At 41.9% G+C, this 27,546-nt stretch overlaps 2 protein-coding genes and 1 non-coding gene across 5 annotated transcripts in view; 1 reads left to right on the forward strand and 2 right to left on the reverse strand.

Moving 5' to 3' along the window:
• The first annotated feature begins 1,778 nt into the window (after positions 1–1,778).
• Positions 1,779–6,080, forward strand: htr3a (5-hydroxytryptamine (serotonin) receptor 3A). The gene is made up of 9 exons (XM_028421139.1): positions 1,779–1,914; positions 2,406–2,569; positions 2,761–2,805; positions 2,912–3,021; positions 3,116–3,285; positions 3,607–3,767; positions 5,164–5,374; positions 5,462–5,698; positions 5,770–6,080. Exons 1-9 carry the CDS (start codon positions 1,845–1,847, stop codon positions 6,078–6,080), a joined length of 1,479 nt encoding a protein of 492 aa, XP_028276940.1. The 5' UTR covers positions 1,779–1,844.
• trnav-aac (transfer RNA valine (anticodon AAC)) lies at positions 2,116–2,188 on the reverse strand. Its single transcript has one exon. It is a non-coding gene; the product is annotated as a tRNA-Val (tRNA).
• A 7,341-nt stretch (positions 6,081–13,421) lies between the features above and the next one.
• Positions 13,422–27,546, reverse strand: part of zbtb16a (zinc finger and BTB domain containing 16a) — a 124,015-nt gene continuing 109,890 nt past the window's right edge. For 2 of the 3 annotated variants that reach the window (XM_028420742.1, XM_028420743.1), the window contains exons 6-7: positions 21,766–21,936; positions 13,422–16,886 (exon numbers count right to left, since the gene is read on the reverse strand). In XM_028420742.1, coding sequence (XP_028276543.1) covers positions 16,657–16,886; positions 21,766–21,936 — 401 coding nt within the window. In that variant the 3' untranslated portion in view covers positions 13,422–16,656. The remainder of the gene's footprint in view (positions 16,887–21,765; positions 21,937–27,546) is intronic. The other variant, XM_028420741.1, reaches the window with a different exon arrangement.

Below are 27,546 nucleotides of genomic sequence, written 5' to 3' on the forward strand. Positions count from 1 at the left end.
TAATAATCCGTTTGTGTAACCTCCAGCACTCTTGGCCAGCGTACGCCGCGGCAGCATCATCATTTTGACAGAGACATTATATTGTATCAGGTCTGTTATTATGTTTCCCGACAGAGTGCAGATTTACTCTGAGATTCTGTATAATAAATCAGCTCTCTGGAGAAAATGCTCTGTGCCAGTGTGATGTTATGATATTGTATTCATTCTTTAATCTCCATCCTACTGCCACAAAATGGATCAGTGGAAAGCATTCAGCGCTCAGCCGCTGTGTCTCTTATTCCCCGCTGGTTTCCTAATAGTCGTGATAAGAATATCAAAAGTGCATCACGGAAAACTTGCCGGTGGAACAATCCATATTAATGCAATTTTTGCCGCTATGTGCAACCTCTTCCTGCAGTAGATCTGGTTACACGATGTTACGCAACAGAGCTGGAGGTAAATGTTTTATCAGTGCTTTGTTACTGTCTCTATGAGGTAACCAGTGACTGGATGTTAGATTCAAGCTTTAAGTGTTTCTAGAATATGGAATCTCAAGTTGACTGCATGCATTATTTTGGAAAAAATGATTGTTTTATACAGATAATGAATCCATGGCAGTGAAAACAAAAGTCTTCTTCTCTTCTCTGAAATTCATCATACGGCCTCATTAATAACACAATCACTTTTAGAGTCACTAACTAACTACTTAATTTAATGCAGGAGCTCAGAGATTTGGCATAAAGTAATAACAATATTAGGAAAAACAGGTTAAAGCCCCCCTAAAGGAGACAGGCTAACAAACACATCTGTGGGAACATAGTCTTATTACCAGTTAAACAGAAGTCTGTGAGGTACCCTTCTGCTTTTCTAATGTACACGCTTAAATCTAACTAACTCCATTTTTGAATTAATTTCCCTTAATGTTTTGGTCTTTTAATGCATTTTTTATTGCTTTATTGCGTTTTTTTTCCTATGTTCACTCTTTTAACGTGCAGCTTCGTTTAGACTTGTATTTTTCAGTTTATTTTATTATAGTGTTTTTTAACATTTAACATTCCTTTTTGTTATTTGTCGTACAGAACAAAGCATGTTTGTTGTTGTCTTTTGACCTTTAATTAACTTAACCTTATTCTAAAATGTTTTGGGTTTCCTGTTAAGTTATACACTCAGATTTTTAAGGTTCAAATAAAAGCAAACCTAAGATTGTTTTTCTGATGTTTGATGTTTAGGATCATCTAAGTTTAACAGGTATTTATTTTAGTGGACACAACTAGGACCTTTTTGTATAGATATTATTCCATCCATAACCAATACAGAGGTATCTATAAGCACTAAATTACTTACTGGGCAGGGTTAGTAATTGATTTGTGCACTTCAGCAAACCAGATGTTCTATCCTCTGTTTTTATTTATATTTGACTGGAGGACACAAGTCATCATATAAATATCTAAATAAAAAAGAAAAATAGGAAAGTCAAATAATTTGTAAACAACAGGACACTTTTGCTCAATACTTAACTCAATACTCTTAATTTAATAATCACTATAGCATCATGGCCAAGTGGTGCTGTATTACTTAATTAAATCATTTCTCAAAGAAGACATGTGATCTGGTCACTGAACCCCTGCTCGTACGTTTGCTCCATTTATCTGCTGTATTGAACGAGGAGGAGTGGCGTCAGAGCCGATGGATACGCCCATATGAGCAGAGCGACACTAACAAGGTTTCCAGGGTAGATGTGTGTGAACTGATGTATATAGTGGATGGATATGGACAATATGGGCGTCAGGCGTGCCGAGGCCTTTCATCAGAGCGCCGGGGCAGACTTCCACAGCAGCAGAAGGAAACACAGGTGAACCAGCAACATGAGAATCTCACCGGGGTGGACAGCGCTGGTTTCCCTTCTGATTTATGGAGCATCAAGAGCCTGCACAGGTATAACGTCTTCTGATTTCTAATTTGATTTGTTTACTCCTATTTACTAATTTGGCATGTTAGTAAAAAATTAATTTACTCCAATTAAACATTGGAGAATATACTGATATGGAATAACAGCTATGTTCTGAAAGAATAGAATAGAATATACTTTATTAATTCCTCAGGGAAATTCGGGATAAGTTTGCTGTAAATAAATATTGTTCCCGCCCGGTTTCGAACCGAGGACCTTTCGCGTGTTAGGCGAACGTGATAACCACTACACTACGGGAACTTGAAAAAAGCAGACCCCATGGCTCAGACACTTTAAATATATATAAAAAATAAATATTGCTAATTACAGCTTATAAAAAGCAGTGTATGTATATTTTTAATAATAAACATAATAAATATTAGTTGGTTTTTTTTAGGAACTACTGCCAGAAACAACAGACATGATGTCAAAATATTAATTAAAGGTATTGTCATCTATTTGAATTTGGACTTTTCAGTGAAGAAACTGGGCTCCAACACTGGGAGATTCGGCAATGCCACCTTGGTGCGGCTCTCAGAGTTTCTGAGCGCAGGTTATAAGAAAGGAGTGAGGCCGGTGAAAGACTGGAGAACGTCCACTATAGTGGCGATAGACCTCATGGTTTACTCCATCCTCAACGTGGTGAGTGAGTTACGCTGCATCCAGACCGTCACAGTTATCCTGATGTATACAACGGATGCTTTCTGTCTGGAAATATAATCAGACATGTTTGTAGAACTTGATTTAATCTCACTAGTATGTAAACAGTCGATTTGTTTTATTATGTGGCCTCTGATTACAAATATTAAAATAGTTTCTTGATTCAATGACAGGATGAAAAGAACCAGGTTTTGACAACATATGTGTGGTACAGACAGGTAAGAAAAAGCGATTACTGCACTATTTTATTTTTAAATTCTCTTTAAAGACGTTACACACTACAAAACGACATGTATTATTAATGTTGACTCACGTTTATTTTAGTCATGGACGGATGAATTCCTGGTGTGGAATCCAGAAGACTTCGATGAAGTCAAACAGGTTTCTATACCCACGGCTAATGTGTGGGTGCCTGACATCCTCATCAATGAGTTGTAAGAGCTGCCACGTTTATTTCTGCTGATCACATTCCACTACAAACTGCTGCTAAACACAACCGCTGCTGTCATCTCTGCCTCTAACCTCCAGTGTAGACGTAGGGAAGTCTCCAGATATCCCTTATGTCTATGTGACACACAACGGTCTGGTGCGCAACTACAAGCCCATCCAGGTCGTCACAGCGTGCACGCTCAACATCTACAACTTCCCCTTTGATGTCCAGAAATGCAGCCTCACCTTCCAGAGCTGGCTTCATACCAGTAAGACGAGCTTCACTCAGCGCTAAACCTAAAAATTCAATATATTGTTTTTATTAGACCTTTAGTTTAGTTTTTGTGTAGCAAAACACATCCATGAATACATCTTATGATTATCAATTAAATGCTTACAAGTGCAGTAAACACAAAGACCTTAATCGAATCAATACTGCCTTTAAATCAGCACCATGTCTTCTAAATCTGGAGTAGAACAACTGGTTCTCTCCTGCTGTGGCCTGTGCTGAGAGAGCAGGGCGATAGGTGAAGGCTGACTTGTTACCGCGGCTGTTTCATGCAGCTCCCTATATTGTGTTCGATTTGTAGTTGATGATATCAACATCACCCTAATGCGAAGCCCCGAGGAGCTCAGGGAGGACAAGAGCGTCTTCATGAACCAGGGAGAGTGGGAGCTGCTCCACATACTGTCCAACTACAAGATCTTCAGCGTGGACAATGACGACTACTATGCTGAGATGAAGTTCCATGTGAGTGTAAATGCACATAAAAGCGCTCTTATTATTATAGGCTATGCTATAATTATATGATCAATTTAAGTGATTAAATCACCATTAAAGCACAATAAGGACAGAGTTCATCCACTACTCTACCAGTGACAAAAAGTAAATACAAACAACCACTGAGCTGAGGTAAACACACCAACATGACATCGCCCCTGACATTAGTTCAGAAACATTATAGACATTATATCAGAAAGATATCAATTAGGGGTCCATGAAATAATCAGCAGAAATCTACCTTAAAATTAAACATGATGACTAACATGCACTGTGTCCCCAGTTTATGCTTAAAAAATTATGTCAATGAGTGTATGAAGGGAATATGTGTGTCGCCTGGTACAGTTGCACTACACTGGCATTCCTTTAACACTTTAGTTACCCAATTTAATGACTTAATTAAACTAAACAAATAGGTTTGCTGTTCTTTGCTCTGTGTCTGTATCAGCACCAGAATTCAGCCACAGGGAAACGATCTGTTTCTGTTTCAGCATATTGGATGTTGGCAAAAAAAAATCTCATCATCAAACCCTAGTTTGAGTAGTAGAAGTGAAATCTAGTTGCTTTTACACTAATTCCTCCTCTCATGCTGGACTGAGAGCTGATTAGAGCTACGCTGACTCTCTGAGCCACCTAATGGTAAAACAGTAGCTAGCATGCTAGCTTCAGACTCTGCGATGTAACACGTCTTCTGAATTAAGGCATAGCAGTTATGCAGCCACATTTTGCTAATAATTTTAATTCATGTTAATTTTTTTTTTGACATTTACCCTTTAATATGCTAAAGTGACATTTCAGCCTCCTGTGTTTACCAGCTACTGTTAGCATGCTACTGTGGTTAGCTAATATTGATGTTGCTGCATAGCTTTCTGTTAAATTCCACACGTTGTACAGCTTGGCTGATTATAGACACGTAGTTCTCTAAAACTGAGAGCTGTAAAGTTTTACTCACCAACATGCTAACTCCACACGGTGTCAGGCTCACACAGCTGCCGCTCCTGGTGTTGTCTCCACTCTGGTCTTCTTAATGTTTGAGTATTTCGGCTCAGCCGCTTATGAAAACATATTTGTGGCTTCTGTACCTTGTTGCTGGTGCATCCCACCACAAATCCGCTTTTATTCATGGTTCAGTGGTTTCCTAGCAGGTGAAAAACAGAAGGATGCGCCTTAACGCCGCCGTGTTTACTTCCGGTTTGGGCGGGGCTTAACTGCGCGTCGTTTTTTATTATTTTTTATTATTTATAGTTATTTTTTTTTAGAATGCTGTCGACCTATATGATTTAATTCCAATATTAATTATTATTAGGGAGCTTTTTTAAATTATTAAGGGCTTATTAAAATATTTTTCACCATTCTGCACTCCCAGGTGGTGATCCGGCGGCGGCCATTGTTCTACACTGTGAACCTGCTGCTGCCCAGCATCTTCCTGATGGTGATGGACATCGTGGGTTTCTACCTGCCGCCAGACAGCGGAGAGAGAGTTTCTTTCAAAATCACACTGCTGCTGGGCTACTCGGTCTTCCTCATCATCGTCTCAGACACTCTGCCTGCCACCGCCATAGGAACCCCGCTCATAGGTCATCTATGGATCTACAGCATGCTGATGAGAATTTACACTACAAAGCCGTTTAATGCTTTTTTAAACCGCCCTACCTGTCCTGCAGGTGTGTACTTCGTGGTCTGCATGGCCCTCCTGGTAATCAGCCTGACAGAAACTGTACTGATCGTACGCCTAGTCCACAAGCAGGACCTGCAGTCCCCCGTGCCCCACTGGGTGAAGTACCTGGTGCTGGAAAGAGCTCCAGTCCTCTTCTGCATCCACCAAAAGCACCGCTTCTGTTCCAGACTGTCCTCTCAGGCCTCTGACCTGGAACACTACAAGGACAGCAACTATGGAACAGGTAAGATCTGAACAGCGGTTTAATGGTAAATAAAAGCTACAAAAATATAAATTTCTCCTCCTGTCCTGCAGCCCAGTGCACCATCCACCACACCTGTGAGATAGGCCAGAGGCACAGTCAGCATGACAGAGAAGGCGGGCTGCTGGGGCTCCACCTGCCCCCCTCCAGGGACAGCACCCCACCGGTCATGGATAACATCCTGCAGGAGGTGACGGCGATACGCCACTTCCTGGAGAAGAGGGACAGGTGTCGGGAGGTGGCCAAGGAGTGGCTCCAGGTTGGATACGTGCTGGACGTGCTGCTCTTCAGAGTCTACTTAGTGGCCATGGTGGCCTACAGCATCACTCTGGGCACCTTGTGGTCCGTGTGGCAGGTCGCCTGAGTTTGTACCGCTGCGAGCTCGGTGGGTAAAAACATGACATTAGAAGAGGCCAGAGGAGGTGGCTCTGTTCTGCCTGTGGCTCAGAGGACAGAGGGAGGCCCTCAGAGCAGAAACAGGAAGTCATTCCTGTACTGTAAGTGTAAGTGTGGCCTATTTATACAGCCATGATCAATATGATTGAACAGAAGTGAAACCAGGAAGATATTAAACCTCTAAACAAACTGTATTTATCTTGAGAATAGCCATGAAATATATGACTTGTACACTCAGAACGTCAAAGCTTTGCTGTTACTACAGTAATCAATAGGTATTAAATGTGCATTAATTAGAAAACACAGGGTTTATATTGGTCAAATGAAAACCCTGCATGCCCCCTAGCTCCACATATGAAAGTTAATAAATCACAATTGTAATTTATCTAATGGTAAAGAGGCACAATTTATATATAAAAAAGTATTTTAAACCAAAATAAAATGTATGTATGTATCACTGCTGTATACACATTATAGCACATTTAGGCATATTTCCTATTTAATTGTGTTGCCGTGCCAACCAGAGAACATATGTAATATAATCACATTTCAATAGATGTAACAATTGAAGCCAAAATAAATCAAGCTGTTATTGTGTTTATGTTTTTATGAAAAGACCATGTGTGCCATAATGACTAAATAAATTGTGATTAATGTTAAATATTAAATATGTATGTCTGTCATTTCTTTACAGTTCAGGCGAAATGCCTCTACAAACCAAAAGTTAGACAACAACAATAAAAATCTAAGCTGTATCTTAACTGATTATCTTTAATAGTTACTGCATTTATTTTATTTTTATTTTACAACAGTTCTAGTTACAGAGGGGCAGAGTGTTTGTGTAGAATTATGTAGCAATAATAATAATAATAATAATGAAGAAAAATAAAAGCATGATATATCACTTTGTAAATAGGTATATAAAATACAATATAACACATAAAAAATCATAAAAAGAAGATAAAAGACAACTGGTTGTATGATGTACCAATGCCTGCAGTTCCTGGCAGCAGCCACAGGGTGGCACCATTTACAACCACATCACAAGAAATTGAGGTTTATTAACAAAGACGCTCCAGTTTCTATCCTCCAAATTATAGGTTAAGATTGAGATTAAGGATGAGATTACCTGTAGTAATCCTCATAGGGAAACCAGGTGCGAAACCAGATCTTTGATGAATTAAACCATTAAAAACATATGTTTTAAATAAATAGATTCATCCTAATTTTACAGTATACACTGTCTTAAATGCTCCAAAATGAGTCTCATGTCCCCTCTGAGCTCACTGCTTTGTGGGTTTAATGTAATATTATTATTATTACAGCACTGTGGGTGATTGAAGTTACGTTCACAGTAAACCTCAGATGTCTCCCTCCTCACTGAGGTCGAGCCCCCCTCTTTTTGTTTATTCCAGAATCATGTTTGTGGGATTTAAGAGAAATAAAAACATCGCAGTAACTTGAGGAGTAGTAACCACGGGGAATCCTCCACTTTCCTGTCAAGTTAAAAAAAAACAAAAAAAAAAACAAGGAATTTGAGGATCCTCAGATATGTGGGTCAAAGATCAGCACTGAAACCACATGCTGCCACACAAAGGCCCCTCACTGTTCATATATCCATCCTAACACAGCGTCCAGCAGCCCCTTCCTTCCTCATGCCCCCCAAAATAAGATCAAAGTCCCAAAACTCACAATGAGGGTTTCTTCTCATTTCCTGTTTTTTTTAACTCTCTCACTGTGTGTGTGTGTGTGTGTGTGTGTGTGTGTGTGTGTGTGTCATAGTGTTCTGCATAAGTGAACAGACAGCGAGACAGAGTGCCGCCTCATTAGTTCCCAATACACTGAAGTCAAGATCTGATCATGTGACAGGAAATGAACAAATATTAGGATTATTATTGGAGGCACTTCAGATGTGATAAACATTCCCTGGACACACACACACACACTGCCACACAGTTACCATGGATAACAGGATTTCTGCAGGTTTTTACAGATTATCTGCGTCCTGGCATTTCCAAAACACACTGTGGCAGCTCAGATTCCTGCAGGAGGCCTGCGCTGGTGTCAGATCTCCTCTCTGTTGGTGCGTTTAATTGCAGCTTGTGGTAATTAAAGGACGGTTAGAGAGAGTTCTTTTGTTTTTTTATGTCCTGATTCAATGGTGGAAATGCAAACTTCATCACACAAAGTGACGAGGTTTACAAAAAAAAACAGCTGTACATACATGCTAATTTTAGTGTAAAATGAAAAACTTTTGGGAAAGGTTCGTCCTCTGGGGAGCGTGCAGAGATTTATAGTGTGAGGGTTAGATTGAAAAAAGTTGATCCGCAGGAGTAATCTTCTGAGGACCATGAATATTTATACATGATATTATTTAAAAGAAATTTTGATGTAAACATTTGAAATTGTCCCCTACATCCAGTCTCTGTGCTAAGCTAAGCTAAACCTCATTTACTTGAAGTACAGATAGATAGATAGATAGATACACTCTGTTTACTTTTTTTATATTAAAGCTTCTTCTGTCTGTGAGAGAAAAAAAATTCAGAGGTAACCCCACCTCTGATGGGTCACAGAGTATATATGGTGGCAAAATGTCGAGGGTAACCCTAAGCTAAGCTAAGCTAAGCTAAGCTAAGCTAAGCTAAGCTAAGCTAAGCTAAGCTAAGCCCAAGCAAACCTAAGCAAACCTAAGCTAAGCTAAGCCAAGCAAACCTAAGCTAAGCTAAGCTAATCCCAAGCAAACCTAAGCAAACCTAAGCTAAGCAAGCTAAGCCCAAGCAAACCTAAGCAAACCTAAGCTAAGCTAAGCTAAGCTAAGCTAAGCCCAAGCAAACCTAAGCAAACCTAAGCTAAGCTAAGCCAAGCTAAATTAAGCTAAGCTAAGCTAACTTGGTGAGTTACTGAGAGAAATGCATGCTGGTCATAACTACAGCACTAGCGTAAACCGAGGGGTTTAATAATGCTAACTAGCCAGCTAACATGGATTAGCATTGGTGGATTTCCTGATTGCACATCACTGAATGACGCCACATAGTGGTTGTTGCTGCTGGATTTCACTCCTTCAGGAGCTTTGTTGAGGTTTAGATCTAGTGGCTCTGTTGTTGCTGCAGCAGAGAAGAAGAGCTAAAACTGTGAAGCTCACCTTTCGTTGACCTGTTGCTTTAGTGCTGTGTTTTCTTACAGACTGAGACGAGAACAAGAAAAAAAATCTGGCTTCATGTGAAAATTAGAGAAACTATATTTAATCAACTGCTGAAGAACAGAAACACAAAGCGGGAGAGACAAACAACCCGTCACAAAAAGCCTCTCCTGAACCAATCTCCATGCAAAATCTGAACATTTTTATGTCTTGCTCCGCTTCCTCTCTAATGACAATCATGGCTGTGTGACAGTACGATTACACACAGACACGCACAGCCTCACACACATGCACGGCATATCCAATGATAGCATTTATGACCTCTACGGCATAAGAGGCAGAACAGACAGGAGGCAGTCAGGCTTGAAGCTCTGCGGTTGTTACTGTTAGCACATTATGAGTGAGAAATGGTGGCAAATAGCCAGGTGGTGAGTGCAGAGGCAGACAGCTGAACACGCTTCAGCACCAACAATGAAACATGCAGCAGACTGTTGAGAGAGAGCGCCGGCATTTAGTCAGGTGGGATTGTTGTGGAATGAAAGAACGTGCGGAGGCTTCTGGGTTTTCTTTTTGAAGGATGCTTTGCTCCTTGCTGACATGATGCTGCCGACCTAAAAAGAGTGCAAAGACGTGATGTGAAGGCGTTCCTGGTCGTACAGATTAACTGGTTTACATCGTGTCATTTTATTTAATGACAGACTAGATGTGTGGGCTTAGGGTGAGGACAGCGATGGGTCATCTTTTATTGACACTACAAGGTGTTAAATAACAACACTACTGCTGTGTGATCCATTCACCGTCCAAGACGACAGCAGACGTCAACAGAAGCAGGAGGAAACGCTTCAGTCGCTGCTTTCTGAGGCAGCGTGAAGGATGGTACTGATGTGAGGCTGACAGGTACAACAGGACAGAGATGCCAATGATTGCAGTTCCACAAGTGGCCACTTGAGGGTGTCATGTTGAAATGTCCAGCTTCACAACAGAAACAAAGACGTTTACAGCCTGGTTCTGGTCCCTAACGATAATTTAAAAAAACAACAGAGGCGGGTTTTTATAGGACGAGGTGCCTCTGCCAGAGCCCTTTGCCCATATTTGGATTTCCCCACGATACTGCAGCTCATGGCAGCCATGTTTGTCTGCTCGGCTCTGTAACTGTAAAACCAAATTTTTAAATTTAAATGAAACACTCCAAAATGTGCTTTGTGTTTAAGTAATAAAACGCAAATATTTAAAAACACTCTGTGATTGTTTTGATTTGTCATCAAATTTCCTGTCTCGCTGCTGCTTAGCTTTAAAGGAATTAGCTTTTTTCTTTAAAAATATGTGTAAGTTTAATTGTCACAAACTCCTTTACTATTTGAAGCGACTCTTCACGTCTTCCTGTTTAATTTGAATTTTCTTAGTTATTAACGCTTGAATTATTTTTTTTTCAAAAAGCCGAAAAAACAGTTTAAAACAGATTATTTCTATATATTAAAATACTGAATTATTTGGATGCTACTGAAGCAGTTTTTTTTGTGCAACTGAAAATTGAACAAATTTAAATTAAAAATTAATTTAATAAAAAAAAAGAGGGTAGTGATCCAGAAAAAGGTGCTAAGACAGACAACAGTAAGTCCATTTTTTTTATTTTGCTCTAACTGCAGATTGAAAGTATACAACCGAACATGGTGATTTGATTTTTATTATGAGACTCATAAATAAAAATACAAAAAAATTCCACTACAAAAAACAATCTACTGTTAGTATGATGTAAAAAATTAAAAAAAAAAGAAAGAAAGAAGAAATATTCTTTATATTTTCACTATCAAAGGCACAACATTGACGTTATTGACAACATGGAGAAGAGAACCTGCAGCATTAAATCTTTTATTCTTCCTTTTTATTTTTTTTCACACTCCATCAGAGAACACTGAAATGTTACAAAGAGATGTGTCTGATTCTACATGGAAATAAAACAAAAAACAAAAAATAAAACAGAGAACAACCTCTATATCAACAGACGGTGGCTATAGATTGGTGGCACAGCTCAACAGGAAACGCACTGCCACGACAAAAAAAAACAACAAAAAAAACAAAAAAACAATAGCACGTTGTCGCTGGAAAAGACAAAGGACCTTTGCAAAGCTCTAATGCAAATTTTTTTTTTTTCCTCAAAAATAAAAATTGTACAACCGACAACAACAATAAGAGAACAAAACAATAAAGAAAATAAAAAATAATAATTGGGCACCTTCTAAGATTAGGCTAAGATTAGGTGCTGAGGTAGACAAAACTATAACAATTCAAATCATAATAAAAACACTATTTTCTTTTTAATACAGAGCAACTCGACTGGCACTTGTGCTGTCACAACAATGGAGGAGAGAAGTAGCACAGACAAGCCAGGGAAAGACACAGAGAGAGAGAGAGAGAGAGAGAAGAAAGCTTTGTTACATAAAAAGCTTTGTTATGCTTGGTCCGACAGGGCAGTTGGTCCTCAGTGCTATTATAAAAAAATACAATGTCTTGGTGCTTTGTTACTCAAACAATTTTTTTTAAAGTCTAGACCTCGATGGCACATGCGTCGCAACACTGCATGAAATGGCTACTTTGTTCTAGAAACACCACACCAAAACACAGAGTGCCCGCTCCAGGGATGCCATGATTCCTCTCTGACAAACCACACCCCGAACGTTTAAATGCATTTCGTAAGAAAAAACGAAAAAAAGTACTTTAAAAAAAAAAAAAGAAGCAAAGCAACCGACATAAATGCAGGTTTTCTTTTTTCTTTTTTTTGGTCAGCAAACCTGTTGCTGACTAAATAAAAAGGAGACAAATCCAAAGCAGACTGTCGGATTTTCAGCAAAAATGTCGCTTTGTTTTTTCGTGTAGCTAAATAAATGCTTTGACATGGATGCAGAATCCCACGTGCTATTTCAATAGCATGAAGGGTTTTTATTGCAGTCCTCGAAAAATAAAAATAAAATAAAAAAAGAAGCTTCGCTCTATTCAGGATTTTTAAAAAAAGAAAAAAAAATCAGGTCATTTCTGAGCGTCATGACATCCCTAGGCTGCTGCAGACACCATTTTTTTTCATTTTCTTCTGAAAATACAGAAACTAAGCAGATATAGATGGATATTTTTGTTGAACAATTTCCATTTTTAGGCACAAAGATAGTACAGAAACATCGGAGGAACACTGAGGGAAGAACTATATCGATGCCAATGTATATATATATATGTATATATATATCTATTTTTTTCCTTAACAGAAAAAAAGTGGCATAGAATATCATTTTATTTTGTATCTGATCTGATTAGTGCATTTTCCCCACTAACACACACACACAGACACACACACACACGGAGTTACACACTCTTTCACCCGCACGAGTAAAGTAGAAAACATTCAGAGGACGATGACAGGAAGGAAGTGACTGCACAGAGTTTGCATTGTGGCGTTCAGACTGAGCCGTGACGTGGGTGTTTCAGAGTGGGTGGATATTACACGAGGGTGGAGAAGAAAAAAAGCCCCCTCAGCTCACAGTGTTTGAGAATCAAATGGCAAGACACCACGGGACATGCCATCCCTTCTTCTTCTTCTTCTTCTTTTTTTTTTTTTTCAAGTACAAAAACAAAAAAAACAAAAAAATACGTCGACAGTCAAGTTTGATTGAAAAATTGTGAATGACGAGTACGAATATAATTGGTCGGTTTGGCTGCCGTCCCGTATTTTATCATCTTATTTTTCTTTTTTTTTCTTTAGTTCCACACACACACACACACACACACACACACTTTGTAAAATTTGTGGCGGATAGATTTAGTCCTTCACCTACAATGCAACTGACATCCAGAAAGCAACACTTATTATTATTATTATTATTATTATTATTATTACAATATGTTCACACACATGTGTTTGTTGTTTTTTTGTTTTGTTTTTTTGTTTGTTTTATGTCCAACAATATCAAAGAGGAGCAAGGCAAAAATGATTCACACCCAGAGAGAGAGAGAGAGAGAAACAAAAAATAAACAAACAAGTAAAAAAAAAAAAAAACAACAACATAGAAATATTTGTGCCCTGCTGTGACCCTCCACACATGGAAAAAGGACCGACACTCAATACAAAAATATCACAATTTTTATATATCAAATTGCCTCTGTTGGCTCTTGTTCAGGAATACACTCACTTCTCACCCGTCTGCTGAGAGAATCTATTTTTAACCCTCGGTGTTTTTTCCTCTTTTTTTTTTTTTTGATTAACACTTGCACTTCCAATTGTCCAACGCACTCTGCATCACTGCAAACATGACCTGTGTCCTGGGTGGTTTAGCGCCGCCTTCTTCTTCTTCTTCTTCCTTATTTTTGTTGCTGTTGTTTGTTTAACTGGATGAACCTTTCTTCTTTTTTTTCACATTACAAAACTACAATTCTATTCACATATGTTCAAGTTTAAATTCTTGTTTTTTAAACGCTCCTAAAAAGCAACAATAGTTCTTCCTCGTCCTCTTATCTGCCTCCTCTTCTTCTTCTTCCCTCTTACTCATCACTCTTAAGGCTTCAAAATTGCTTTTTTTTTTTTTTTTTACATTTTTTTTTCTTCTGTGGTTGGAGGTGCAGGGGGAGACAACAAGAGAAGAAGAATAAACATCCACGTCTGAATGACTTTCCTCATCCTATCAACCTCTACTTACTTGTTTTGTTACCCTTTTATATACATTTAAAAACAATCATAAATCAACTTCTGAGAAAAACAAAATCGCATGAGATGAAGTAGCAACGAAATTAAAAAAAATAATGCAAAACACAAACACGCAAAAATATGCTTCTGCCAAAAAAAAAAAAAAAAAGAACTTAGAGGTAGCTTTGATAACAAATGACCAAACCTTCCGGCTCTTTAACAAGCGGGGTTAATAATACCAAGTTTGGTAACAAGTAATGCACAAAGAAATACACAACAACAACAAACCAATCTCTTCACCGTGGCACTTTACATTTTTTTTTTCTGCTGTCGCCTCACATCGAGTTTTTGCGACGAATCTTTCCACTCGAGAACAACAACAACAACAATAACAACACCAACAACAACAACAAAAGTGAAACAAAAGGGAAAATTAAAAATACACAAGCAACATGAGGTCACAAAAACAACGAGGTAATTCAAGTACGATGTGTTGAGATCAAACTCAAGGTCAATGACAACAACGAACAGGAGACGAGAGAGAGAGAGAGAGACGAAGCGCAGGGACAAAACCACAGAGGAAAAAGAGCTGATTTATTCTGTCGTCTTACTGGTCGCCCCCTCCTCCTCTTCCTCCTCCTCTTCCTCCCCCCCAGCTCCATACTGTATATAAGCTGCTGTCTCTCGTCCAATCAGTGATTTTTTTCCCCCAGTTTTTTTTTTTTCACTTCTGGATATGTGATCACCCAGATGATGCTGCGACACGCAGTGATGTCCGTTCAAGCCTTGGGTCACACAGGTGGGATGCTGCACTTCAGCCCTTCGGATGCTCCCCAACACAGGAAGTAAACACACACAAGAGGAAGGTGCCTGCTGACCCCTCGTTCACCTCCTCCACACACACACACACACACACACACACACACACACACACACACTGTTTTAATTATATTTAGCTTGAAGCCCCTTGTGGTAATTTTAAATCAAAGCAAATATGTTTGTGAATTTGCACCATTTGAGCACATTAAGTGTTATATAACTACAAGAAAGGACTCCCCGTGATCACGCAGGACCCCGGCAGCAGTGCACAAAGTGTTTTACTTTAAGTGAAAGCGCTCAGATGTTTCCAGCTAGCTGAGCTTTGTATTGTAAAACTCTCACATCAGGCGCCGTGGAGCAACCTGCTTCTAAAAAATCCAACCAACAGGGGGCCCTCTGCAGAGGAAGAGCCTCCACCCACAGACCATTCCGACTCTGAATGAAGTGCAGCATCCACCTGTGTATGTACACATGCTCTGATACAGCCTTACATGAACCTGGCTTTGTGCAGGCTTTTTCACATTCATATTTTGATGCCATATAACAGTCTTCAAACTCCCACAGCGCCCCCTCACACAAAGGCGTGCGGCTAAGGCATTCCCAGCACTTCTTCAACACATTCACTACAGGCAGTCGACGTCACAGGACTCCCACGGACAGCAACACCCCCCCACCACCCCCCGCCCCGATCCCATCGCCGTGGTGACTGGATGGATCTGTTGTGGTCAAAGCATCGCTGTTTTTTTTGTTGTTTGTTTATTTTTTTTGTTGTTTTTGTTTTTCAGTTCGTGAGCTAATGATCTGGTTAAATGTACACGGATAGAAGCAGTCCAGTTATCTATTGCTGAGTAGACTGGGTTTAATGTGGCATACTGTAATAAGAGAGTTATGAGCTAATTTAAAAAAAATATATGACGACGTCAAACAGAGACTGTTGTCGTAATTTGTTTTTAACCTGTGCAATTAAGCCATGATACACTAACGATGCAGAGCTTAAAAAAAAAAATAATATGAAAAAGTGACGCAAGTTAGCCTTTGGCTAGCATCTGACAGCCAATCAGACGCAGAGCCAGGAAGACTACTGAGAAACCTGGGGAGACTTCTGACCAAAGAGCAGCACTTAGCATCCCACCCCCACCCACACCCACCAGAACCAGGTTGGTCTGCAGTATTTGTGAACGCTCCCCACTTGTCCAGTTCAACTGTTGCATCTACTGCATAAAGCCTGCGGGCTCTGCTGCTGATTCTCAGGGGCACATCTGACCGCACACGTCATACACGGACAGGTCGACCGGCACACACAGCTCCTGCATTGTTTTTCTTCCATTCAGTGCGTGTGCATGTTGGAAAGAAAATGCCTCCTCCATGATGATGTCTGATGATGCTGTGTGATGCTGGGACTCAGAAGGTGGAGTGATGGATTCGGGTCCCGGTGTGCAGGTTCAGATCGCCCTTGAGAATCTGCTTTCTCACCAGCAGCAGCAGCATCCAAAAACAAAAAACAAAAAGCAAACAGTCACTTCGGTGCAGCTCGCCTGCTCGCTTTGTGGCGCTGCTCCAAATGACCTGAAACAACAACACAGTTGCAGATGTAGTGAATGACCCGGTGAATCTGAACAATGGTGGAGAATCTTTATCTCCGTGTCCATGTCTTCCTCTTCTCAGCGCTTTTGCCCCACCGTCGCCACCCTCTCACCCCCGCCGCTCGTCGCCGCCTTTTGCATGAAAAGTAAAATGGAAAACAAAACCCTCTTTGCTTTCGAGTCTCTTGTCGTTGACATTCCTCCATCTCCAAACACCTCAACGCCTCCTATCCTCTCTATTACATTCCCCTCGCCTCTCCTCACCCTTTCACCCCCCTCCCCCTTTCTCCTTCCTTCTCGCAAACCGTTCCCGCCCTCTTCATTCACTTCCACGCTCTCAGACGTAGCAGAGGTACAGGTAGGTCTTCTCTATGCGCCAGTCTGGAGGGATGTCTTCTGGCTTGTGGCCTTTCATGTGCTTCTGCATGGCTGACAGGCTGGGGCAGTACTCCAGGCAGATGGTGCATTGGTAGGGCGAGGCGCCGTTGTGGGTGCGCAGGTGCTTGATCATGGCCGAGTAGTCCCTGGATCTCTGGTGGCACAGCTTGCACTCGAATGGCTTCTCACCTACGGATGACAATATAACCATGTTAGCCACACAGGCTAATAAAGGTATGTGGCGGTAAGAGCAGCAGTTGAATATTTAAAGCTCATTAACACAAAAAGAAATGACCTTCATATGCAACACACTGACAGAAAGAAGCGGAGTAAACACAGCATCCTTGTGAACAGGTGTTCTGTGTGTGTGTGTGTTTGCACAAAAAGCCTGTTTTTCTATTTCGTGTTATCTGTTTCTGCAGTGAGCTGATGTAAGTTAGGGGTGTTTCAATGTAATGGTATTAAGAGAAATACTGGGAAAATATTAAAAATATGAATACATTAAAGGTAGGGTAGGAGATTTCATTCTGATGCACTTTTTGTTAAATTAGTGTAACTTCTCTTTACAATCCGATAGCAACCGATTAGTTTGGCAGTTTCGCTTTAGAACGAAGAATATGAATCATCTGTGGAAGCTATAAAACACTAAAAACATCAGCCAATCCTCCCTGCGTGGAGTATTGGCTGGTTGTCACTCTCTTCCTGCTCTGCGTGCACCAGAGAGGTACGTGCATGATGGCTGAAGTCACAGTGCGTCCATGTGATTGGGAGGCGTGGCTTCAGGTGAGCTCCGAGAGAAAGGGGCGTGTGTTTACTTTCGGAATCTGGCTGACTGTCACTGAGTTTTCAAAATCTCCTACCCTACCTTTAATCCACCTCTTACATTATTTACATGTATTTTCTTGTCATAGGAGGCGGCTGTGAGGCACCTACAGTAACATACATGTCAAGTCATTGATCACTTCATTCCTATTTTTGTATTAATTCTTGAATTCTTATGGTCAAACTGAAGTCACAGTGAGTTTTGACTGGCAACATGTGATCATTTCATTCTTCTATCATTGTGGAAGTCAAGTTTTGAGGTAATTTTGACGAGAGATATCATGTTTGTGATTTAATATGTGGCTGAAAACACAAGCCTGGCCAGTCATCCCACTGCTTTTTCTATTCTGTACAAACGAGGAGTCCGGTCTCTGGGGATCCACGTGGGATTTCCAAAGGGGCAGGACCGATCGAGGCAGGATAAACTCCCACCTGGATACATATAGACATACAATCAAGCTAGCTGTTAGCATGTGCGGCTACTACACCGAATCAAAGCAGAAAAAGCTGTTAAACAAATGTTTGGTGAAGATCTCTGTTTTCTTAATGTCAAGTTTTCTCTCCTGGTTATTTGCAGCGACAGCAGAGAGCCTCGGCTTTAGGTCCGCTAACATTGTTCGAGTCAATAAATATATCCCTTTGCTAAAATTTCTCACAGTAAAGTAGAAAATAATAATAATAAATTGATGACAGCTCTAGTTTAGGTCTAAAGCCTCCATATCCAGGCCTGCAGGAGAGAAAAGCCTCCCATCACCGCAGACTTCACCCTGTTGGCCCACATGAGATGCAGGTGTTGTTATGATAATTGAATGGTGCACAGTATAAATGACAAGTCAAAACCCAGAAGTGGAATCCCAACAGCCATCTGTGGCACAAGACATTCCCACTGCCTTCAATAATTGATTCAACCGCAGAGAGATAGCAGAATAAAAAAAAAAAGAAGTACAGTAGAGCCTGCTTGTTCACCTCAGGGACAGACAGAGTGTCAGTCAGGTCCGTCACAGCGTCCCTCCAGCACCAAGCAAAATGATCCTCTAATTATTCTTGTGGTCGAGGGGCTGGAAAGCTTTCGATTGTTATTATTCTACTGAAAAAAGGCCTCGCTGTTTTGGGATTTCAGTATGAAAACAGATGTCTGATGTTTGGACCGGTGGCTTTTAAAATACAGGTACAAAGGACGTGTATAGCTGTGTTTTTCCCCCATTCAGTCCATTCTGAAGAGGCATTCAATACATGCACAGCAGATGAGCGACTACAGGATAATATGTTCAATAAGTCTGGGTAACGTCTCTGCAGAGATCCGAGTATAAAAGTAAAAGCCAGCAGTTGGTGACAAAACAGTCGATCTATCCTGTAAGGCTTCAGTCAGCCTCCACTGGCAGTTTATCAGTTTGTTTAAAGTGTGACGGCGGCCTTCAGGGAAGGCAATACTCAATGTTTCCCTTTACTGACATGCTAACTGCTACTTGCTAACTTCCCTAAGCAGCAATTCACTGATCGGACTGTATATATAGGTGGGAGATAAAGTTCTACCTCCACCCAAAGTGAGGCCAGAATAACTTGCGGACGCTGCTACGTTGGATAAAGATCGCCTTTTTGGAACTTGAGCAGAGGAGGAGAGGTGAAGCCGCATGGCAGCCTGGCTGCTCTATTGGCTTCTGACTGCCATGTTACGTCATTCTCATATTTTAATCATAACTAATTAAATAAGAGTGAGAAATGAGTTCAGTGTGATGAAAACTAGCTAACATGGATGAGGCAGGGTTTATGACCTATACTGCACTTGGCTTCACTATTGGGGAGCTTTAAAGGTAGGGTAGGAGATTTCATTCTGATGCACTTTTTGTTAAATTAGTGTAACTTCTCTTTACAATCCGATAGCAACCAATTAGTTCGGCAGTTTCGCATTAAAACGAAGAATATGAATCATCTGTGGAAGCTATAAAACACTAAAAACATCAGCCAATCCACCGGGTGGACCCTGCTTGGAGTATTGGCTGGTTGTCACTCTCTTCCAGAGAGGTACGTGCATGATGGCCGAAGTCACAGACAACTCGTCTTCAGGTGATGCGCGTCCATGTGATTGGGAGGCGTGGCTTCGGGAGAGAAAGGGGCGTGTGTTTACTTTCCTACCCTACCTTTAATGTCGTCCGTCTTTTATTTACAGTCTATGGACATGACTGGTTGTGGTGTTATCCTCAGTATATATTAATGTTATCATGCTTTTGAGAGTAGCTGTCACAGCAGCTTATGTTTTTTTTAACTCTAAATACAGGAGCAAACAGATATTTTCAATAAAATTAAGTGTGGAAAAACACACATTTTACTCATTTCTTCTCAGTCACCAGTTTAAGAAATGTTTCTATTGTCTACAGGTGCTTCTTGTCCTTGTCTTGTCATGTTTATAGCAATGTGAGTGCCCATAGATATCAACAGTTAGTGATGAAAACAACATCAACATCACCTATGAGTAGTAAAATGCACCCATGTGAAAACAGAACATTACAGAGTGAGACAAGGACTGTCCAGTGAAATGTAAATGAAAGTCTACATCTGAGAGAATTCCGGGTTTTAAAGAATATGGTTTCTGACTTATCTACATCTTCTCCTGAAGGCGTCATAAATCAAAGTGCAGCGCTGCTTCCTTGCTGTGTGGGGGGGGGGCTGCTATATTCAAGAGGCACATTTCAATTCAGCCACAGCGGCCATCCTAAACGTGCTAATGATTTGAGTGATGGCAGGGAATAATCCACCAGCGCTCAAGCCGGCAGACGCAAATTAGACATGTAAATGCTGACCTTTACCAATGGCATTTGAAATGAGCTGTCGGAAGTGATCTGGCCCGCCGCATGCTGTCACCTTTCAGCTGGATGCCTTGCACACGTGCGTACGAGCTGGCGGAATGGGCGTCTTTTTTCAGTGCCGCCGCCGCTGTCGCCACTCCTCAGCGGCCCTGGTCGTTTGAAGGCCTGGTTAACCTTGACCTCTGCGGGGGCCGGGTTATGGAGCCATTTAGCCAATAAGCATAAATACAGTGCCGCGGGCCCACGTAGTGTGTTTCCTTGCAGCAGTGTGGACACCTGCGTGATTGCTGATATTGATAAGCAGACTGTAAACAGGGTCGGCTCAAATAACCAGCTAATAATGAATTGCAAATGAGGCCTGGGTATTGATCCGCCATTGGCATTTGGGATGTGTGGAGAGAAGGGTGGGGGTGGGGGTGGGGGGGTTAGGTTGCCAATGTCGATGATTCATCAAGCAGCTCCTTTTTTGTGTGAGGTGGCCTTTGACTGTGAGCTTGTCACTTGCTCTTGTTATCTGCTGTTGCTCTGGGGCTTAACGTAAAGCCCCCCCCCTCCCCCACACAAAAGGGGAAAAGGGTGGACGGAGTGAAGGTGGAGGGTGGGGAGGGGGGGGAGCCAATTATTGGACAGGCTGCCTTGATAGTGTGGCTTAACAGCTGGCTTATTGAATGGGAGATGGGAGGGTGCCGTGAGTGTGTACGAGGTAAAAAAAAAAACGACAGTGAGGAAGCATAACGCCTTGGCTTTGTGCCATCCTGGTGAGCACTCGTGGTATTCTCGCTCTGTCTGGTGCACGGCGGCGCACTCATTCTCCAGGGTACCCAGCTTATCACTGTGTCAACATCTTTATGGGGCTCTAAATATACTCGGATCAATACAAAGTCTTCTGAGGCATTCATCTACTGTATCACAGCAACAAAGATATTCATCTGGTCTGGTCTGTGCTGCGCTCCCTGGATTTCCTACAATCCAAAAGCCCTTTAACAGGCGGCACATCCTGCATCAACACATCTCTTTGCAGCAAAGCCAGTAACTGATACTATATTTTTTTCTATCAATACAGATATCAATATTTGAAGGTGTGTGAAGGCCAATCTTATTTTTGAACACAGTTTTTTTTCTTAGAGAAGATCAATATCAATTCCACCTCTCTGGGCTAGATACAGTGCCAGAGTCTTGATGCTAATGTAGCTTAGCACAAAGCCTGAAATTATGGGGCTAGTGTGCTGTGTCTAAAATCACATTCTTGGCATTTCATTTTTGCTACTGAGTGCGTACAATGTGCATGTTCACATTAACACGTATGATAATATGCAGATGATGGTGCCCTCATAGCAGTCAAACAGGTAAACGCAGCAGCTAGCATTAGCCTGGTGTATTTCCAGTATGCAGCACAGCTAACGTTAGCGACAGAGCTACGTATATAGATTTGATCACAGTACCTGTGTGCACACGGTAGTGGGTTTCCAGCTGGTGCTTGAGGCTGAACTTCTTCCCACAGCCGTTACATTCATAGGGCTTCTCCCCGGTGTGGATGCGCTTGTGGCCCTTCAGCGTGTTCTCATCTCGGAAGCAGCTCCCGCAGAACTCACACTCGAATGGGTGGTCCCCTGCTGAAATGTGGCAAAAGACAAAGAGAACTTCAGTTCATCTGCAGGCGACACCTTTTTTTTTTAGTTAAAAGGTCAAAGACCACACGTTCTGTGTAGAAGTTTAGCAATGTTGCTGAATGCTTTACGTGACTCTGACAGGGGCTGTGCAGGGAGGACAGAGCGTTCAATGGATGCCTGTTTAAAAAGCTTTAATACCAGCAGACAAATATAAACCATCCTTTGTCTTTCCTCTACAAATCACCTGCACTGTTGTTTTGCTTTGTGTAAAGCCTTAAATAATTGCAGCCTGTCACAGCTGTTCACCGGCCATGAGACGTATTATTGACCACGCAGTCGTCCCAGTGTCACAATGGATAACCTGAGGGACGTGGTAGATGTAGAGTAATGAGCTGATTTTGTCATGATGAAATTTATGTCCTATGTAAACTGTCCATACAAGTTTTGTGTTGTTGTGTTGTATTTGTACAGTAAACTGTGGCGCTTCATGCAGTTTGGTTAACTGACTGTAAGTGAAAGTGTAAAGACTTTACTGTGAGTCAATGTATTCTTTGTTCTTAGTTACACAGCATCACATTCATAGATATTTATTTCCCAGACACCAGCCTGCTGCTGGATGTACAGTGTGGTGAAAACGATAACTGGCATCCTTCTCTTCAGGATGCCACAGCTCAGGTCCCCACAGGGCAGCTGTAATGGATATTATTCAGATGTCAGTGATCAGGGATATTATGATTTTCAGGAGCCTCTCACTCAGCGGTCTAACAGACTAATTGTATTCCTGTGTTTGATGAGGAGCTGCTCCATGCATCATTTGCTTTCTCCCCCCCCCCTCCCCTTTTCCTCATGTTACACTCTCCAGCCCAGTAATGTTGTGGATATTTATTAATGTATTTCACTCCAGCGCTGCAGGTTTAAGTCACCATCAATGACCTATGCCTTTCATTATCTGCCTGTCCAAGCAGCAACGTGCCAGGGAATAAATTGCATTTCTCGTTATGTGCGGCTGCTACTACTGCCCCGCTGTTAAGAGACAATTTCACTTCTATCCTGCATATTTTATTTAACATTTTCTGTATGCACAGACTGTATGCATGCACATAGTCAATTTATTTTGGAAGGGAGGGATGAAAGAGGACTGTGAAATGAACACTCGTCCAAAGTGGTTCACATTTTAGGGTATGCTGCACCTTTTACAGAAGAAACCGTTGTTGATGCTTTGTGTTGGACACGTTACCATTAAAGGGAAGGATGGAGGGGTGGAGAAGAAGTGTGTGGTGGTTGTGGGTGGGTGTGGGTTGGGGAGGGGGGTAAAACTAAGACAGGGATGGAGCTGGGGATGTGGGTGTGTTTGGTAGCGGTGGACGGGGCGCTGGGTAAAAATCAATAAAAGTGACAGTCTTTATTTGTCTGCATGAAGTTATCAGTGGCTCCCGCTGTAAGACATTGTGCTCTTTCTAGCGTTTCAACCACAGCAGAGATCACAATCCATCACAGAGCTCGGTGGGCTTGCACGACGCCGCAAGAATAATAATTGAGCTCAGATTCACCTGCCTTTAATTAGGGCCTCCGATCAGACCTGCGAGTGGGATGCTAATACTCAGAGGAGGCCTACAGCCGCTTATTTATGCTTAATGTCCTGTTGCTGTGCTAACGCCTGCTGTCGACCAACATCAAAAATCCTGATGCATCTGCCATTTTAATGCAAGATTTCTTCACCCCTTCATCCTAAAATCTGAATAAAAAAATGTGGATCCCATGTCAAGAAAATTCAGACCATTTAAAATCTTAGCTTCTATATCCACAAAATCTTCGTTGTGTTATGTTTTTATGATGAATGCACAGACAACACTTTGGGACTGGATTCCCACAAGTGTGTCTGCTTTCAGCTGAGGCAGAGTGTTTCCCCATCCTTGTTTGTGGCCTGGATGCATACCATTATCTCCCGTAGCCACTCGGGGACGCCAAAGTGCAAAGTTGCACTGCAGAGCTTTAAATAAATCAGACACAATTCTATAATCACATTGTGAGGATGTAAAGGGGCAGACAGGACTTCATTTTGTCAGAATATTCTCACGGGGGCTGAAAAATAATGGGGACATGTCCTCTGTCCAGCCTAAATCTACGACTATTACTTCCTCTCCTCTCTCTCCCTCTCTCTCTCTCTGCCCTCCATTTCTTTTCCCCATCCTTCCTTCCTTCCTTCCTTCCTTCCTTCCTTCTTTCCTTCATTCCTTCCTTGTTTTCCTATTTTCATTTCTCTCCTTCTCTCTGGTGTGACCACATGGCACAGATGAGGACCCAGCACAGTGAGGTGGAACCACAGCATGGTGAGTGAACCCAAGGGTGCCCCCGAGCATCACCACCTGCGTCTCCTGACCCCCACTCCTCCCTCGCTTTTTCTTCATCACCTCCTTTGACACCCCAAAGGGGCTGCTGAGGGTGCCTGTGCCCATGGGCACACGGGGGCATGTTCATTATATACGGTAAGAGGCTGTAAATCACCGGGCTCCATCACTGCCAGGACCAGAACTGGCTCATTCTCTCTCTCTCTCTCTCTCTCTCTCAATTCATTCCAATCCCCTCTCCCTCTTTCTTTCTCCCTCTCTCTCTGGCTGTAGCACTATCAAATACAGCTGCGAACACAAAACACCCCGCCACAGCAGACAGCAAATTGGCTCAGAGTTAAAAAAAAAAACCAAAAACACACACACACAGAGACACTTACACACAGACAGTGCACAACAACAGAATATTAATGAAGGCTCGGTCTGTAAAGAGAGAGTGTGTATGTCTCTCTCCTTGTGTGTGTGTGTTATGTGAGGGAAGGGGAATAGCACAGCTGCTATGACTGCCACTTTTATAAGGCAACATTTGTGCATGGATGTACTGTACATGCATACCACAAAGATTTAAAGAGGAAACATCGATGTAAGTAATGGTATGTGAAGAGATGGTAATGAAAGTGCAGGTGCAGGGAGGAAAACACAGAGAGCGAGAGAGAGAGGGGGGAGAGGGAGAGATGGCCAGATTAAGATGCTGAAATAAACACCATTAAATCTGTTTTTTTTTTCCCCTCCCTCCCCTGTTCTTGTCCTAAATGGTGATCCAGTGTCAGAGCCCATACCAGCAAGGCTGCTCTCAAAAGATAAGGCTGCAGACAGGTAAAATGAAGCACGCGTAATGAATGTCCATAAAAGTGCTTTTTGCTGCTTTCTGTTGTCAGTTGATACAACAGGAGGGTGATTCAACCAATAACCCGGCTATAACTAGAAAGCTTTCCACGGCAGATGAGCTGCCACAGCCTGTCCATTAAAATTAAGGTTGAATACCTGGAATTGAGATCTCGGTATTTTACGGGGGGGATTCACGTCAAGATTGACTCCCGTTTCGGCACAAAAACACCAGAGGGAGTTTTTTCTGTTGTGAGTGCTTATCTGAAGGCTACTGTACACACTGAGGGTTTGTTTACTACACAACTGTGTCATCTAAATACTAAAATCCTAAATTAAAAGGCCATTAATCTTAGATAATGCTATATATTTTTTTATTTATTTTCAATACTTTAATAATCCCAGACGGAAATTGCTTAAGGCTGCTGCTAAGCAGTGTCATACAATGACCAGCAAGTGGAGGCAGTGCGGGTAAAGTTGCCCAAGGACACACAACAATGACAATAGGGAGGAGTTGGGATCGAACCACCAACCTTCTGGTTATTGGACAAGCCTGCTCTAGCACTGAGCCACTGCTGCAGTACCTCGGCTGACCACTTGAGGCTGTCTTGAAAATTTCACTCATAGGTGTCTCACGCCCATATGTGCTCCACCCATTTTTGGATTAGCCCAGAATTAGGTGGACTGACGAGGTAGAGTCCGTCCATCTATATGGAGCCCAGTTGGAGGACTAACAACTAACTAAAAAAAAACATCAGGCTTAAATAGCTGCAGGTAAAGAGGAAGGTTTCTTCCTCTGCCACTGTGTGCAATAATAATAACCTCAGATCATCCCTGCAAAGACGGTGATGTACACCAATAAAAGCATAAACGGTCACATGATCAGTTGTTTATGTTGATTTAACCTTCACTGGGAAGGAGTCATGTATATTTGTAGTTAATCCATTTAAAATCAGAACAGGCTGAACTTGACTCAGACCTCCTTCTGAATTTAAAAGTCTGTGAGATATGACTGGAAATAAAAAGACAAATGGAGGCAGGACATTTGTATCAGTTTGCACATCAATTAATATGCGATGAGAGGTTGAATGATGTCCTTGAATAAGGATTCATCAGCACTACTATGAGGATGTTTTTGGAACATCTGGCTCTTGGATTTTGCAAAATGAATGAACAACATGACCAAAACAGTTTAATCATGGTTATTTTAGATTTTAGATCACGTTATGTGTCTATATTAAGGTGTTTGGTTGAAGAATTGTTGCCTTCACAGCGTCTTTCCAGCATCCTACACCGATCTAATCATTGTTATTAGGGCTAAAACCAAAGGCGTATGCGTGAGTGTCCACTCTGGGTGGACTCTGCCAGATGATGGTGCCGCACATGTGTCTGTGTCTCAACAAACAGGGCCTCAGGCTGATTCTCTAAGGTGGATACGCTGTCTGTTTTTTAAGCACTATTTTTGCCTTGTTATCCAGCAAAGTGTGAATGAGATTATTAACATCAAAGTGTAAATGCAGAGGAACACCATGCCTCTACTTCTTTTTTTTTTGGAGGGTAAATTAGGACCTATTTCTGGCGCTCATGATGACTGTGTGAGTTGCTGACTTTATAATCCCCTGACAAAAGGCTCTGCATCATATTTAAACGATTGCTTTCACGGCTGGCTCATTGTGATTTAACACACGCCCACAGTGGGATGAGGTTCAAAGTGGCACGAGGCTGCAAAGTCTCATCTGCGGCTCCGGAGACGAGCTGAGGTGACATTTGCGTCGCCCGGGTGGGCAGGTGGATCAGAGACGCTGCATGTGTCCCCTCCAATGTCTGCTAGACAGAACAGATGTGTGCATCGCTACTGTACAGGCGGCTCAAGCAGCCACATCCACACCCCCCCTCCCTCCCTACCTCCCTCCCTCGCTCCTTTGCCCCCCTTCCCCCCTCCCGCCGCCACCCCCCCACCCCAGCTCCTACCACCATCACACACTAATGGTGTATGCGGCTGACTTGTAAATAGGGCCGACTGCTCTCATCTCACTGCCTTTCGTTTCAAATATTTATCCGTGAGCCGGTGAGCTAAATCGGCTCTGACAGTGAGACTGTTATTTAAGGTCGCAGACAGCCGGCTGGGTGAGAGACAGAGAGAGAGAGAGAGAGAGAGGGGGGAGAAAAAAAGCGTCCATCCCTCGCCGCCGAAATGGGATTCATTTCCATGTGTTCATATTCTGTCATGGCTACGTTTTTTTTTTTCTCTCACTTTGAATAGCCACATCCGTCAGGCTACCTCCGCTCCGTCGCAAAAAAAAAAAATGTATTAGTATCCTGGCCTCGTCTCAGTAGAGAGCCAACACTGTGAGAGAATTACTAGTGGACCGAAGAGAAAGAAAAAAACAACAACAACAAAATACAGTCGGTGTAAATAAGCTTCGTCTGACTGCAGCGG

The sequence above is a fragment of the Parambassis ranga genome, chromosome 14 (genome assembly GCF_900634625.1).
Source record: "Parambassis ranga chromosome 14, fParRan2.1, whole genome shotgun sequence".
NCBI lineage: Eukaryota > Metazoa > Chordata > Actinopteri > Ambassidae > Parambassis > Parambassis ranga.